A 12,967-nucleotide genomic window follows, 5' to 3' on the forward strand; every position below is an offset into this window, starting at 1 on the left:
AAATAGTTTATAATTTCTCACTTGAATATTTGTTGAGCAGCAAGAATGGTGCCTGTATCCATAAGTGTTGTTTCAGATACTGACTGAGTCATTTCTCTTTTCACTACAACTATTTGACTGGCTTTTGTGATACCAGCTTTGAGAAGATCATCAACACTAAAAATAAAAATAGTGTATATTTGATAAAATTACAAGGAAATGTATAATATAATAAATGCTATTATGAATCATTCTACATTTTTGGTGATAAATTACAAATTTTATAACATTTATACAAAGATAAATTTAGGCAAAATTGTTTACACATTTAGATTCTATTATCATACATGTTTAAGTGGTTAGAAGTAAATAAATGATAAAATCAGATACATATCTAAGTGACTGTGTTTATAACCATTCTTATTTGAAATATGTAAAATTTTGGTTATCTCAGAGCTATAGCAGAAGACACTTGCCCAAGGTACCACAAATTGGGACTGAACCAAAATATCCAAAACAAAATGGCAAAATGTATTTTCAAAAACGATCCCAGAGAAAGAATAGTCATATTATAAGACCTAAATTTTTTGTAAGTATAATTTAAGAACTTCAATTGGGACTATAAACAGTCCCAATTAAAATAATGTCTGAGTAACTCATAATAACATTTTCAAAGAAGAAATGAATAGCATACTAAAGGTGACAAAAATGCTTTAGAATAAATAAATTTATTTATATAGATTTAAATAAAAAAATTAGAATAAATTTTTAAAAAATTTAGAATAAGTAAAAAAAAATCGTTTCTCAGGAAAACTCATGAAAATTCGTGTCTTTGGATAATTATATAAAGATGCACTTGGTATATTCATCAAATCATTAATTTACTTCATTATTTTCAGAAAGAAGGAGCCTTGATGAAAATAAATTCATAAATATACATTTGAAGCTTATTATTGACATATAATCTTATTTCATGTTATTTATCTAATTTTTTTTAGTTAAATAGCTTTATCTAAATCTGTTTATCTAAATTTAATTTATTGTATTTAAGTACCTGACCACATTCACAGAGCATACAACTAGAGTTATTTCAAAATTAATGGTAAAATTATACAACTGGAGTTATATAAAACAAAAAATGAGTTTAAAAGTTTGAAGCCTGGAAAACTTTAATTTAGAAAAACATGGTTAACACTCATATTTTGATTGAACGATTATAATGGTTGTGAGTTAGCATTCCATAAGGTTTATCATAAATAAAATTTAGATTAAGAGTAAAATTAATATCTATTTTCTTCATATTCATCAAACTGAAGACTTACCAAGAAAGTGTTCCAACCAACCAATATACTAGAGGAAAATGTGCTATAAGATACAAGAACTGTGAGCTTGGTCTGGAAGTTAAGAATATAATGATAAAAGTGAATTAACATTATTCATAATGAGATATAATAACTTACAAAATATTTTAAGATATGGAAATGATATATATCCTGTAAGGTATCCAGTTGCTGAGGTTGCAGTAGTAGTTTGTGTCAGTTGGGGGTAGAATGGACTAAACTCTATGCTGGGCTCTTTTCTTCATGTTGTTGATCTTGGCTTCCTCAATCAGAGATGGTTTGATAGCAAGAGCTTCTTTAATTAGCCCTATACAATGCATCCAATTCTCAAGCTTTTCTTGCAAGTTTTCTAGTAGGTCTTTCGAGAGTACTTATAACAGAGCTGTGGGTAGCCTTAAAGCCCAGCACCAGAGCTAAGCTGACCATATAAGAGGGCTTTAGATAAGCAAGTGTTTTCCATGCATCTCACATGGACGATCCACCTCAGTAGCATTTTGATAAGAAGACTTTCTATGCACGAATATTACATCTTGCAATACCCCTCTAGATGCTGCGTCAAAATTTTGCTACCTGAGAAGCATCCTATTGCACAATGCCCAACTGGATGGCAAGATCACCCAGAGATTGTCTAAGACAAATTCATCTTTTGGTAGATTCCAGTACAGACTGTGGAGAGATTACAGCATCTGCTTGGCAACAAAGATAAAATGTACCAGGCGGTAGAGCTTACTTCTTTCCTGTGTGGCTGTGAAACATGGAAACTCTACAGGCACCATAGTAAATGACTAGACTCATTCCATTGTCACTGCTATCATTCAACTTGCAACATTTGGTGGCAGGACAAAGTTACCAACATTATAGTAAATAAAAGAATCTGAAAATACCAAATATTTCTGGAAAACAAATGTAGCCATTGTAGTATAAATGATAGCATTTTAGATTTTATTTCTAGGGATGAACAAATTGGAATTAAATGGAAAATATATGGTTAAATGTTTGAAGTTGTATTGTGTAGATATGTAAAGCTAACATGGGCTTTTACTTTTTTTATTTACTCTCATGTTAGTTTTTATGTATTTGCACAAATATAATTTATTTTTATTCATAACTAAAATGAACACAAACCCAGTACATGATGGATACAACTGTCTTTAGGGATCATTTGAAGCAATGAAACTGGGTTTCACTTTCAGAACCAAACTTAAATACATAATGCTCATATGCAATTTATGGATTAATTATGGCTAATCAATGTCACTTTCACACCTACTTCTATTTTTAAAGTAAGAAACCACTATGAAGGAAAATTATCTGTTTCAAAGCAAAATTTTCTATTTGTCATTAACAACTGGTTCATGATGTAGCTACATCTCTGATAAGAAAATTAAAATAATAGTACTTTTACTAATTTAAATCAATATTATTCATCTAAGAGCACATGTCTGTATGCATACAATCTGTAATCTGAACTTGAAAATTGATACAATAGCAAGAAATATGAAAACAACTAATGAATTCTGATCTGAAGCTCAGTAGTAGAAAGCTTCTTTAGATCTACAGGAGGAAGTGAATTCATCACTAAAAGCTAATGAATCACATCAATTTTACAGTGCTAACCCTCATAAATTTGTCATAGGCAGCTGTCTTCCTCCTATAACTAACATTGTATATCACTTTTTCAACTCAACAATGCAACTGATTTATGTACATGCATCATTCACATAGTAAATAAGAACCCCTATCTTTAATTTAAGTAGCTGCTACTTTTAGTCCAAGGAGTTACAATCTTTAATCTAAGGAGCTACTACTTTTAATTTAGAAAGAAAGTTTCTGAAAAATTATAACTGTATTCACAATACCTAATCTCAGATATTGATCCCATACTGAATATAAATTGTTTTAACAATTTAATATTATAACTAAAATATTATTTTCGTACTTATTTATACCAGAAAAAACAACTGAAGTACTGTAAAAACCCATGTAATTTATGCACTTTTATCTGCAAAAACAAAAGCAAACTTTAGAGGGTGTGTAAATTACGTGAGTAGATCGTTTCCAGAGTTTTTTTGTTGATAAATGATGTACAAATGTAAACATTCATACAGGAAGTTGACTCCTTTAATGTCAGAATAGGTTTTTACAGAAAAAATATAATGAAGTTGACTTTTATTTATGCTGGACGGTATAATGCTTACTTTTTCTGTATAAATTTACTAAAACATTTAAATGGTTAACTACTTTTTGAAGTTTGATGTTCATGCTGGTAATCACGATCCGGGCCATATTTTACATTGCTTGGAGTTTCTACCTTTCACAATGGAGCCCAGCAATTTCCTTAAATAGATCAGTTTTTCTCCGCTTAAGAAGTCTAACTTGTGCTTACCTTCAGGAAGCTATTGCTCACTTTCTCCACATTAGGACAATGAAATTCATCACCATCGACATCGCTGACTACATCATAATTCATCCTTGTGCATGTAAACTCACTAAGTGAATATGACTCAGTGTTCCTACAGAAACCTTCATTTACCTTTTACAATGTTTAATGTTGTTTCACATTCATGTTAAATTATGCAACAATCTTACGTTCTCTTCATAGAACACTTGTAATATATGTATTATCAGTTCTCTTGAAATAGTAGACTTTTGCTATTCTTGTTTATATCTTCTCACAGACGTGTATATTCTAACAAGTCTTCTTGAATTTCACACCTCTCTTGTTGAATAAACACTGAGTTAAACTTGCAAAGCTGTTTGTTTTCTCCTTTATTTTAGTTTGATCTCCCAGCTAAAACGGTAATGACAAATTTTAAAGTTTGCTTGACATTTTATAAGTGTGAAAGAGATTAAAATTTCGATACTCCATATCAAAGGTTCCAACAAGAATAGGCAGAAAATCAGAGCTTGGATCAAGAAGACACTTTCAACCAATCAGAATTCTGTTTACATAATCAGTTTGATCAGTCACTTTCCACTGTTGGTTGAGTAAAGTGTCATCCAAGCTGATGTTTATTGGTAATTAAACTTATTTTGCAACACCTGTGCATATTTATCAGCTTTGTTTTTGTTGATAAGAATTATCATCAACTTTTCCTGTGATCATGATTTAAGACATACAGAAGTATGCTAAAGATCGGACATAATCTCTTGTGGGCAAGAAATGTAAAATAAAGTTTATTATAAGCAACACAAACACTTTGTAATTTAATAGCTTTCAATGTGATACTTGTTAAACAGAAATTATTTTTATTCAATGAAAATTTAATAAAATCTAATCAGTAGTAAGTAAAATTATGCTAAATACAACTAAATTGAAAACCTTTTCCCCCTGGCTATATTGGCAATTCTGAAAGCATTGGGGTGCAAATTTTACATGAGTAGAAGCCTTTTTAACAATTTTTATTCTGAAAATCACCTACGTAAATTACACAGGTATGCAAATTACATGGGTTTTTATGGTATATGACTTTAATTAAATAACTTACTCATTTTCAAAAAGTAGTATAATAGGGCGTAAAGAATCTCGATTAAGGAAATATGAACGCAATGGAACAATAAAGTTGTATATGCCTCCATTTGATTTTTCAGCTGCTAAAATAATAAGTTGATTGTTCCAGAGAGGGTCCTTGGCATTTTTAAATGAGCAATGTTCACAATCCTAAAAGAAATAATATTACAGAAACATTAAAAACAAATATTTGTGCATCAACTGATCTATAAGCAGAGTGATTAAAAGGGAAACATGGTTCCAATTATAGCAAAGCTATGTGGACTGAGTAAATTGAATGAAACCTAAATAGTACCTATGTAAACAAATCTAATTAAGCTGTTTCTCCATAGATTGAAAAAAATCATGAACAACGTTAATTGATTTTTGAATCTTACGGAATTCTCACCAGAGGCATCTACATCAATTTGACCAATCCTAGAGAAACAAGCAGCCAATCTGAATATATCCTCAATAAATGTTGGTAAAATCAATATATATATATATTCTATATATATATATACAAGCATACAAATTGCATACATATATACACATCACACTATAACATGCAACATACAAACCCAAATGCCAGATGCAATGAAACACAATCAAGGGTAGCTATCAGCTTGTCTATCTCTTTCTCTAACTCGTTTTAAGGGTTACATACTTTGTATTGTTGTTATTGGATTAGTGAAACAATTATGAAAACTGAACCAAGAGATAAGCCCTGCTTTCCCAGGAATTACTGGGTATGTCAACTAGTATATATATATATATATATATATATATATATATATATATATATATATATATGTGTGTGTACATATAAAGCTTTAAATATACACACATTTTCACATATATGTATATATAAACATTTAGCCATATATATAGAATATATTAGTCACACATATTAAATACATAATATATAAATATAATACCGATGCCCATTTTAAGCAACAGTTCATACGTGATCGCTCAAGATGACAAAGTGTCTTTCTGGCTCCAACAAAAGGAACAACTGGAGGAAGACCAGTATAAAACCTACAAGAAGATAAAGAGAATATAAATGTTAATTCAAGAGAGGAGCATGTAAAAGGAGTTTACTATATTGGCATTTAAGTATATTCACATTTTTATAATCACTGATTTATATTTAAGATCAGTTTTAATGAACCGAGTATGCTTGTTAGCAACAATATAAAGGTGATGAATAAATGTCATTCAATAACAGGATTTCACAATATTTGGTATATCTATCTATAAAGTTGCCAAGTGTTTTTTACTTGATTTCTGTACAAGATTTGACGTTAGGATTTGATTGGTATAAATAGATGTAAAGCAACATCAAAGATTACTCCTACAGAATGTCTTAAAACTTTTAAAGAATTTATTAAAAAATGATAATTACAATTTCTGAATTGTCAGACGAGTAACTTAATTTGAAAAAGTATTTTGAAACTAAATCAATTTTATTGTGAAAGAGCCATTTTAGCCAGCTGAAACACATGAAAACTTAAAAAATTTTCATCTTATTTATTTCTTGAGGTGCCAAAATTTTCTTAATCCTTCTGTGGGTTCCACTGTAACTGAGTCAGTGACCAGGAAAATGAAGCAAACGTTTTTTGTGTTTTTAGTTGGCTAAAATAACTCTTCCATGATTTCATGGTTTAATAATTTGTTATTTAATTTAATAAAACATATGCATTGCTGTGGCATACCAGCAAATAGTTTCTACACCATTTACATATAGTTGTGGACTGGCAATTTGATTCATATTTCGCTTGATTCAGGTATGCAATGTTGATAGGCCACAAAAATGGTGAAATATCAGTATCTATCACTCCTGAATGAGACTGGAGGTGAGTTGTCTCACCTGTTAATGACTTTCAGGTGTTTTAGCATCCAACATAATGAGGTAGTCATCTCCTAGGTGCTATACCACAGTGAAACGGTGAACAAACAAAACACATACATTGAGCATGTGTGGTTGATAATGTTTACAACACAAGCACTGCTTTTAATTCGTTCTTGAATACCAATAATATTGTTACTATGATTCCTAAATTGTTTATATTACTAACTTTCACAGAGAGCATAATCAACCTCAGTACTTCACTGATACATATTTTATTGACATAGAAGGATGAATGATATGGATGACACAGAATTTGAACTTGTTGACAACATGGTCACTTTCCACATGAATATGGTCACAGTTTATTATTCACATGATTGCATTTAATTCAAGAGAAAAGTTATTCAAGCCTTCGACAAAATACGATACATACATATACATTATGATATGTGTATGTATGTATGCATGTATGTATGTGGAGGCGCAATGGCCCAGTGGTTAGGGCAGCGGACTCGCAGTCATAGGATCGCGGTTTCGATTCCCAGACCGGGCGTTGTGAGTGTTTATTGAGCGAAAAGACCTAAAGCTCCACGAGGCTCCGGCAGGGGATGGTGGCGAACCCTGCTGTACTCTTTCACCACAACTTTCTCTCACTCCTACTTCCTGTTTCTGTTGAGCCTGTAATTCAAAGGGTCAGCCTTGTCACACTGTGTCACGCTGAATAACCCCGAGAACTACATTAAGGGTACACGTGTCTGTGGAGTGCTCAGCCACTTGCACGTTAATTTCACGAGCAGGCTGTTCCGCTGATCGGATCGACTGGAACCCTCAACGTCGTAAGCGACGGAGTGCCAACAAGATGTATGTATGTATGTATGTGTGTGTGTATGTGTATGTATGTATGTCTTCTCTTTTTGACTGGCCACCAACTTGGCAGCAAGCAGAAGGAAAGTCTAAAGAGAAAAATTTCTCTTTAGACTTTGTGTGTTAAAACCAGTGAAACTAGTTTCCAAGTGAAATCAGTGGTAGACTACCAAGCAAGGCTTGAAATGATTTCACTTCTTCAGAAGCAGATACAGAGGCTAAACCAGAATTTCTGCTTGTAATTTCCAGTGTGTGCTGAGGTTTGACAAACTGGAATTAATTTAGTATAGACACACAAAACCATGAGGATCAAAATAAAGACGGGTACATTTATCTTTAAAACACATTTTTGGATGTTAGAAAATGAAAAGCACTCACTGTGGTATTTTTGTCTCATAGATAAATTTCTTACCATCGTCTTTGTGAGCAAAATCACATTCAGATGAGTTCCAAGAGATATCAGTAGACAATTAGACAGTGTTTCAATGTGACTTCACAGGATCTGCTACAGATGAAACAAAAATCATACCAAAACATCATGTCTGGTAGTCTGTTGATATTACTTAGAGCTCAACTTGATGTGTTTTTATATGCTTTTGGAGAGAGAAATTTCTCTAATAAAGAAAATTCTACAGTGAATGTCTTTCAGATTCTATTATACAAGAGCATATTAAAAATAAATGTATTCATCTTTATTTTGATACTTGTTGCTGCATGTGTGTGTATGTATACGTGTGTGTGTGCATGCATGTGCGTGTGTCTGCACATGCATGTGCATACGTGTGTGTAAATACACATACACAGATATATATTCCTGGTTTCATAAATAAAGTCAGCAGCAGGTATATTGGCTCTAAAGAATATGCACATTTTAATAGATAACAATTGACATTCAAAGAGGTCTGTTTCAGAGTATTAAAATAAGAAATCAGAAATGACACAGACTCCTACCCAAATGCTAAAAGCTAAATAAATAAGAATCCAGCAATGGAAAACTATGAAACTTCAAACCAAACAGATGCTATAGGCACATTAACTACTTCTATATAAAACAATAATACAATGAAGTAAAAGGGAAAGAAAAGAGATCAATACAAATATTGTTATTAACACAGATTATTGGAAAAAGGAACAAAAATTGAAGTAGAATTTACTGGGATTTGAAAAGCAAATATGCACAAAACAAAATATATAAATAAGAACAGAAAGAAAATGAAGATTGCCAGTGCAAATACAAGTAATCTTCTGGGATGTAAGTGCAAAAACAAGTGATTCATATAAATTATGTAAGAATGGAAAATAATGAAGAGAACTGATGAAAACTATGTAACAATTACAACCAAGGAAATAACAAAAGCAAAGGACAAACTGATGAAAAAAAAAAGAACAGGTAACTATCAGAAATAATATAAATAAAGAAACTCAAAATAGGTGTGGAGAAATTAAATCATGTGAAGAACAAATTTATAGTTGAAGAAAGGTGGTAGAGAGGAGAGTAACAGAGGAAACAGTATTGGAGAGAGAGTGTGTGTGTAATAGAAGGAACAGGGGAAATTGAAAGAGTAATGTCAAAGGTTGGAGAGAAAGAGATAGAGAGAGATAGATTTGTGATAAGGATGGTGGGATGGCTCAAGTGGGGGAAGATCCAGCGTTATCCTCCATTATATAAAGCTGGGCAGGTGGAATGGATTAGAGGGTGTATAAAAAACAATTAGAAATTTGGGTGATGAGGAGCTGGAGAAGCCATGGGGAGGTGGTCAATGAAAGAAAGAGAGATAGAGTGTTAGGGGAAAGAGAGAGAGAGAGAGGGGGGGAAGATGGTATTGAAGTGGTGAAGGTGCTGATATATGCCAACTACGTCGTCGTCGTCGTTGTTTAACGTCCGCTTTCCATGCTAGCATGGGTTGGACGATTTGACTGAGGACTGGTGAAACCAGATGGCTACACCAGGCTCCAATCTGATTTAGCAGAGTTTCTACAGCTGGATGCCCTTCCTAACGCCAACCACTCAGAGAGTGTAGTGGGTGCTTTTACGTGTCACCCGCACGAAGGCCAGTCAGGCGGTACTGGCGACGGCCACACTCAAAATGGTGCATTTCATGTGCCACCCGCACAAGAGCCAGTCCAGGGGCACTGGCAACGATCTCGCTCGAAAATCCCACAAAGTCCAGCCAGGCGGCACTGGCAACGGTCACGCTCAAATGGTGCATTTCATGTGTCACCCACACAAGAGCCAGTCCAGGGGCACCGGCAACGATCTTGCTCGAAAATCCTACGACGGCCCCGCCCAAGAGCCAGTTCATGGGCACTGGCAACGATCTCGCTCAAAAAAACCTCATGTGTCACCCACACATAAGCCAGTCCAGGGGCACTGGCAACGATCTCGCTCGAAAATCCTACGACGGCCCCGCACAAGAGCCAGCCCAGGGGCACCGGCAACAATCTCACTCAAAAGATTTCATGTGTCGCCCGCACATGAGCCAGTCCAGGGGCACTGGCAACGATCCCGCTCGAAAGATTTCATGTGTCGCCTGCACATGAGCCAGTCCTTCATAGAAATTACAGTGTACTCCTGTTTATTTGAAAATAACAACATACCGTATGAAATTTGCAAAGGTACTTGGTGGCAAAAGTTTTGACATCACGCAAGATGTCAACAACCTCATCGATGCCCACTTTAAAATCTTGACAGATGATGATTTATTAAAGTTAACTAAGTCTGCCAGTGAAGAAGAGGATGAGGTGGGCCTAACAATCAAACATTTGTCCGACCTTTTAAGGACAGCAAAGGAAGGCGGAAGCATGGGATCCCTATATGGTTCAGTCTCTCGAATCTAAAAATGCCATTGATGCTGCCATGTAGACATATAAAACTCTCCTCACCACCATGAAGAAACAACGACAGCATCTTCCCATCATCATCATAAGTCAATATCATTCATTATTGGTGAGTAACTACATTTTGCTTTATTTTTTATTAAATTATTAATATGATATATATATATATATGTGTGTGTATGTATATATATATATATATGTGTGTGTGTGTGTATGTATGTATATATATTGATAGAAAGGACAACAAAAGAAAGAAAGAGACCTCGATATTATGTAAATAGAGGAATTTATCTGTAAAAATATGTGACACTTATTCGGTAGCTACCAAATAAGTATCACATACTTTTACAAATATATATATATATATATATAATATTTTACATTATATTTTGGCATTATAGGCATTTTTTATGGACCATGTCTAATATTCGTGATTTTCCATTATTCGCAGGTGCTCTAGGAATGTAACCCCCATGAATACCAGGGGGGACAACTGTATTTCTATTAACAGTGTAGTGAAACATCAACAAGCAACTCTCCAAAAGACATAAAAATTTATTTGTCCAATTGATTTCATTTATCCTTTCAGCCTAATTATCCTCCTCTTTGAATACAATAATAGAAGCCTCTAAAAACTAAACCACCCCATAAAAGCCAAAGAAAGCAAAGATAAAATGATATTGAGAAAGAATAAGAAGAGTGAAGAAAGTGATTATGATTCTAATACTTTCTAATGTTTTTGCTTTTTTGTAGCAAAATTTCCTAGGCAACAACTCTCATCAGTGTACAAGTGAATAATTATCCTCTTTGTAACATTGCATATATTACAGTTTACTATTTCAAAAAATATTTCTCAATAAAACAACAACTAAAAATAACTTACTTATCATTTCCAGAGTCAGAGGAATATTTTCTAATAACTCCATGTTCTGTTGGTGATTCTGCTTCTTCATTTTCATTTTCTTCTTTTATAACCTGACTCGGGTTATTCATAAAAGAATTGCAGATAGTAACTGCAGGGAGACTCTCAATTTCTTCATCAGTGTCATCCTCCTCACTCAGATTTTGTAGCTCGTTTGCAAATTCATCTATATGTGATATATTTATGCATTAAATACAAAGTACTTGCAATGATATATATATATATATATATATATATATATATATATATATATATATATATACATACACACACACACACATATATACATCTATATTGATAGAAATGGTAAGACAACAAAAGAATGAAAGAGACCTCGATATTATGTAAATAAAGGAATTCATCTGTAAATATAATAAGTCACAATTATTCGGTAGTCATGATATAACTCCGAGTTTCGGATGTTGGGGTGGAAACCCACGCCGACATCTCTTCAGTTATCAGGCCATCGTAAAAAGTGCTATGAAAATGACCATTAAACAAAGGGAAATTACTGTGTGATTGACTGTTATTAAGACAAAAGAGCTATTAGAATGATCGCTAAGTAAGAGGAGGGAGTAAAGGTAAAGGAGTAAAAATGTTCATAGTAATCATGTAAGCGTGCATGGCCATACATATACATGTGTGCCTGCACACCCACGTACATACACCTATATGTATATACTCATCCACCCTCACTTGAAACACACACATGCTCACCCACACATTTGCCGAAAAATATATACATACCTGCATACATGCTTGTACACACATGCACACAAAAAAGGTTCATACACACATCTATATATGCACATGCACAAGAAAATACAGGGCTAAAGGCAAAATACAGAAAAATGTGTATAAAAAGTGTAAAAAATAAGCAATAAGAGTAAAACATGTCTATATATGCACATACCTGCATACACACACACACACACGTGTGCACAAAAAATTCCATATACACGTCTATATACGCACAGAAAAAATGCAGAGTGGAAGGTAGAATACAGAAAAAATATGTGTAAAAAATATATGAGCAATAAACCTATAAAACAATATCTCTATAAATATGTAAAAAAATATATAAGAAATATAAGTAAAAAGTATAGAGAGATAAAAAGCTTGTACATAGACACAATATAGAAAGCAAGTCCTATCAGTAATCTCGGGGGGACCAAAAACGTAACAAATATTAAGCCACATGTGGACATGATCCGAAAAGTTCAGTTCTTGAATTTAGGCATGTGGTGGGGTCCAAGCTGTCTTTCCAGATGAGCCATCTTTCCATATCACCAAGACAGCAAACAACAGACAACATTAATAGTTGTCCTTAAATTACATGTGTATAAAAGAGATTTATAATCAGGTTGTAACTCTTTTATACACATGTAATTTAAGGACAACTATTAATGTTATCTGTTGTTTGCTGTCTGCTGTGAATTAATGAAACTTGACCCTGAAGAGATGCAAGACCCCATATACTTATCTCAGACAAGAGTGAGTCGGGATATTGCAGTAAAATGTGCATAGGTCATTAAACAATATATATATATATATATATATATATATATATATATATATATATATATATATATATATAATCGGCCAGTTGTTCTTACATCAGAAAAGCACTGTCTAAAAGAGAATTTAAGCAGTTGTACTTCTAACCAGTTAGAAAATTA

At 33.2% G+C, this 12,967-nt stretch overlaps 1 protein-coding gene across 10 annotated transcripts in view; it reads right to left on the reverse strand.

The window, feature by feature from the left end:
* Positions 1 to 12,967, reverse strand: part of LOC106878657 (potassium channel subfamily T member 2) — a 171,539-nt gene that overhangs the window by 21,962 nt on the left and 136,610 nt on the right. For all 10 annotated transcript variants that reach the window (XR_016241017.1, XR_016241018.1, XM_089348902.1 and 7 more), the window contains 5 exons: positions 11,250 to 11,454; positions 5,748 to 5,850; positions 4,808 to 4,980; positions 1,302 to 1,373; positions 22 to 156 (listed from right to left, as the gene is read on the reverse strand). Coding sequence is in view for 8 of the 10 variants with exons in the window: in XM_089348902.1 (XP_089205028.1) it covers positions 22 to 156; positions 1,302 to 1,373; positions 4,808 to 4,980; positions 5,748 to 5,850; positions 11,250 to 11,454 (688 nt within the window). In the remaining 2 variants the exon portion in view is untranslated. The remainder of the gene's footprint in view (positions 1 to 21; positions 157 to 1,301; positions 1,374 to 4,807; positions 4,981 to 5,747; positions 5,851 to 11,249; positions 11,455 to 12,967) is intronic.

This window comes from Octopus bimaculoides, chromosome 3, assembly GCF_046866305.1.
Source record: "Octopus bimaculoides isolate indiv1 chromosome 3, ASM4686630v1, whole genome shotgun sequence".
In the NCBI taxonomy this organism is placed as follows: domain Eukaryota; kingdom Metazoa; phylum Mollusca; class Cephalopoda; order Octopoda; family Octopodidae; genus Octopus; species Octopus bimaculoides.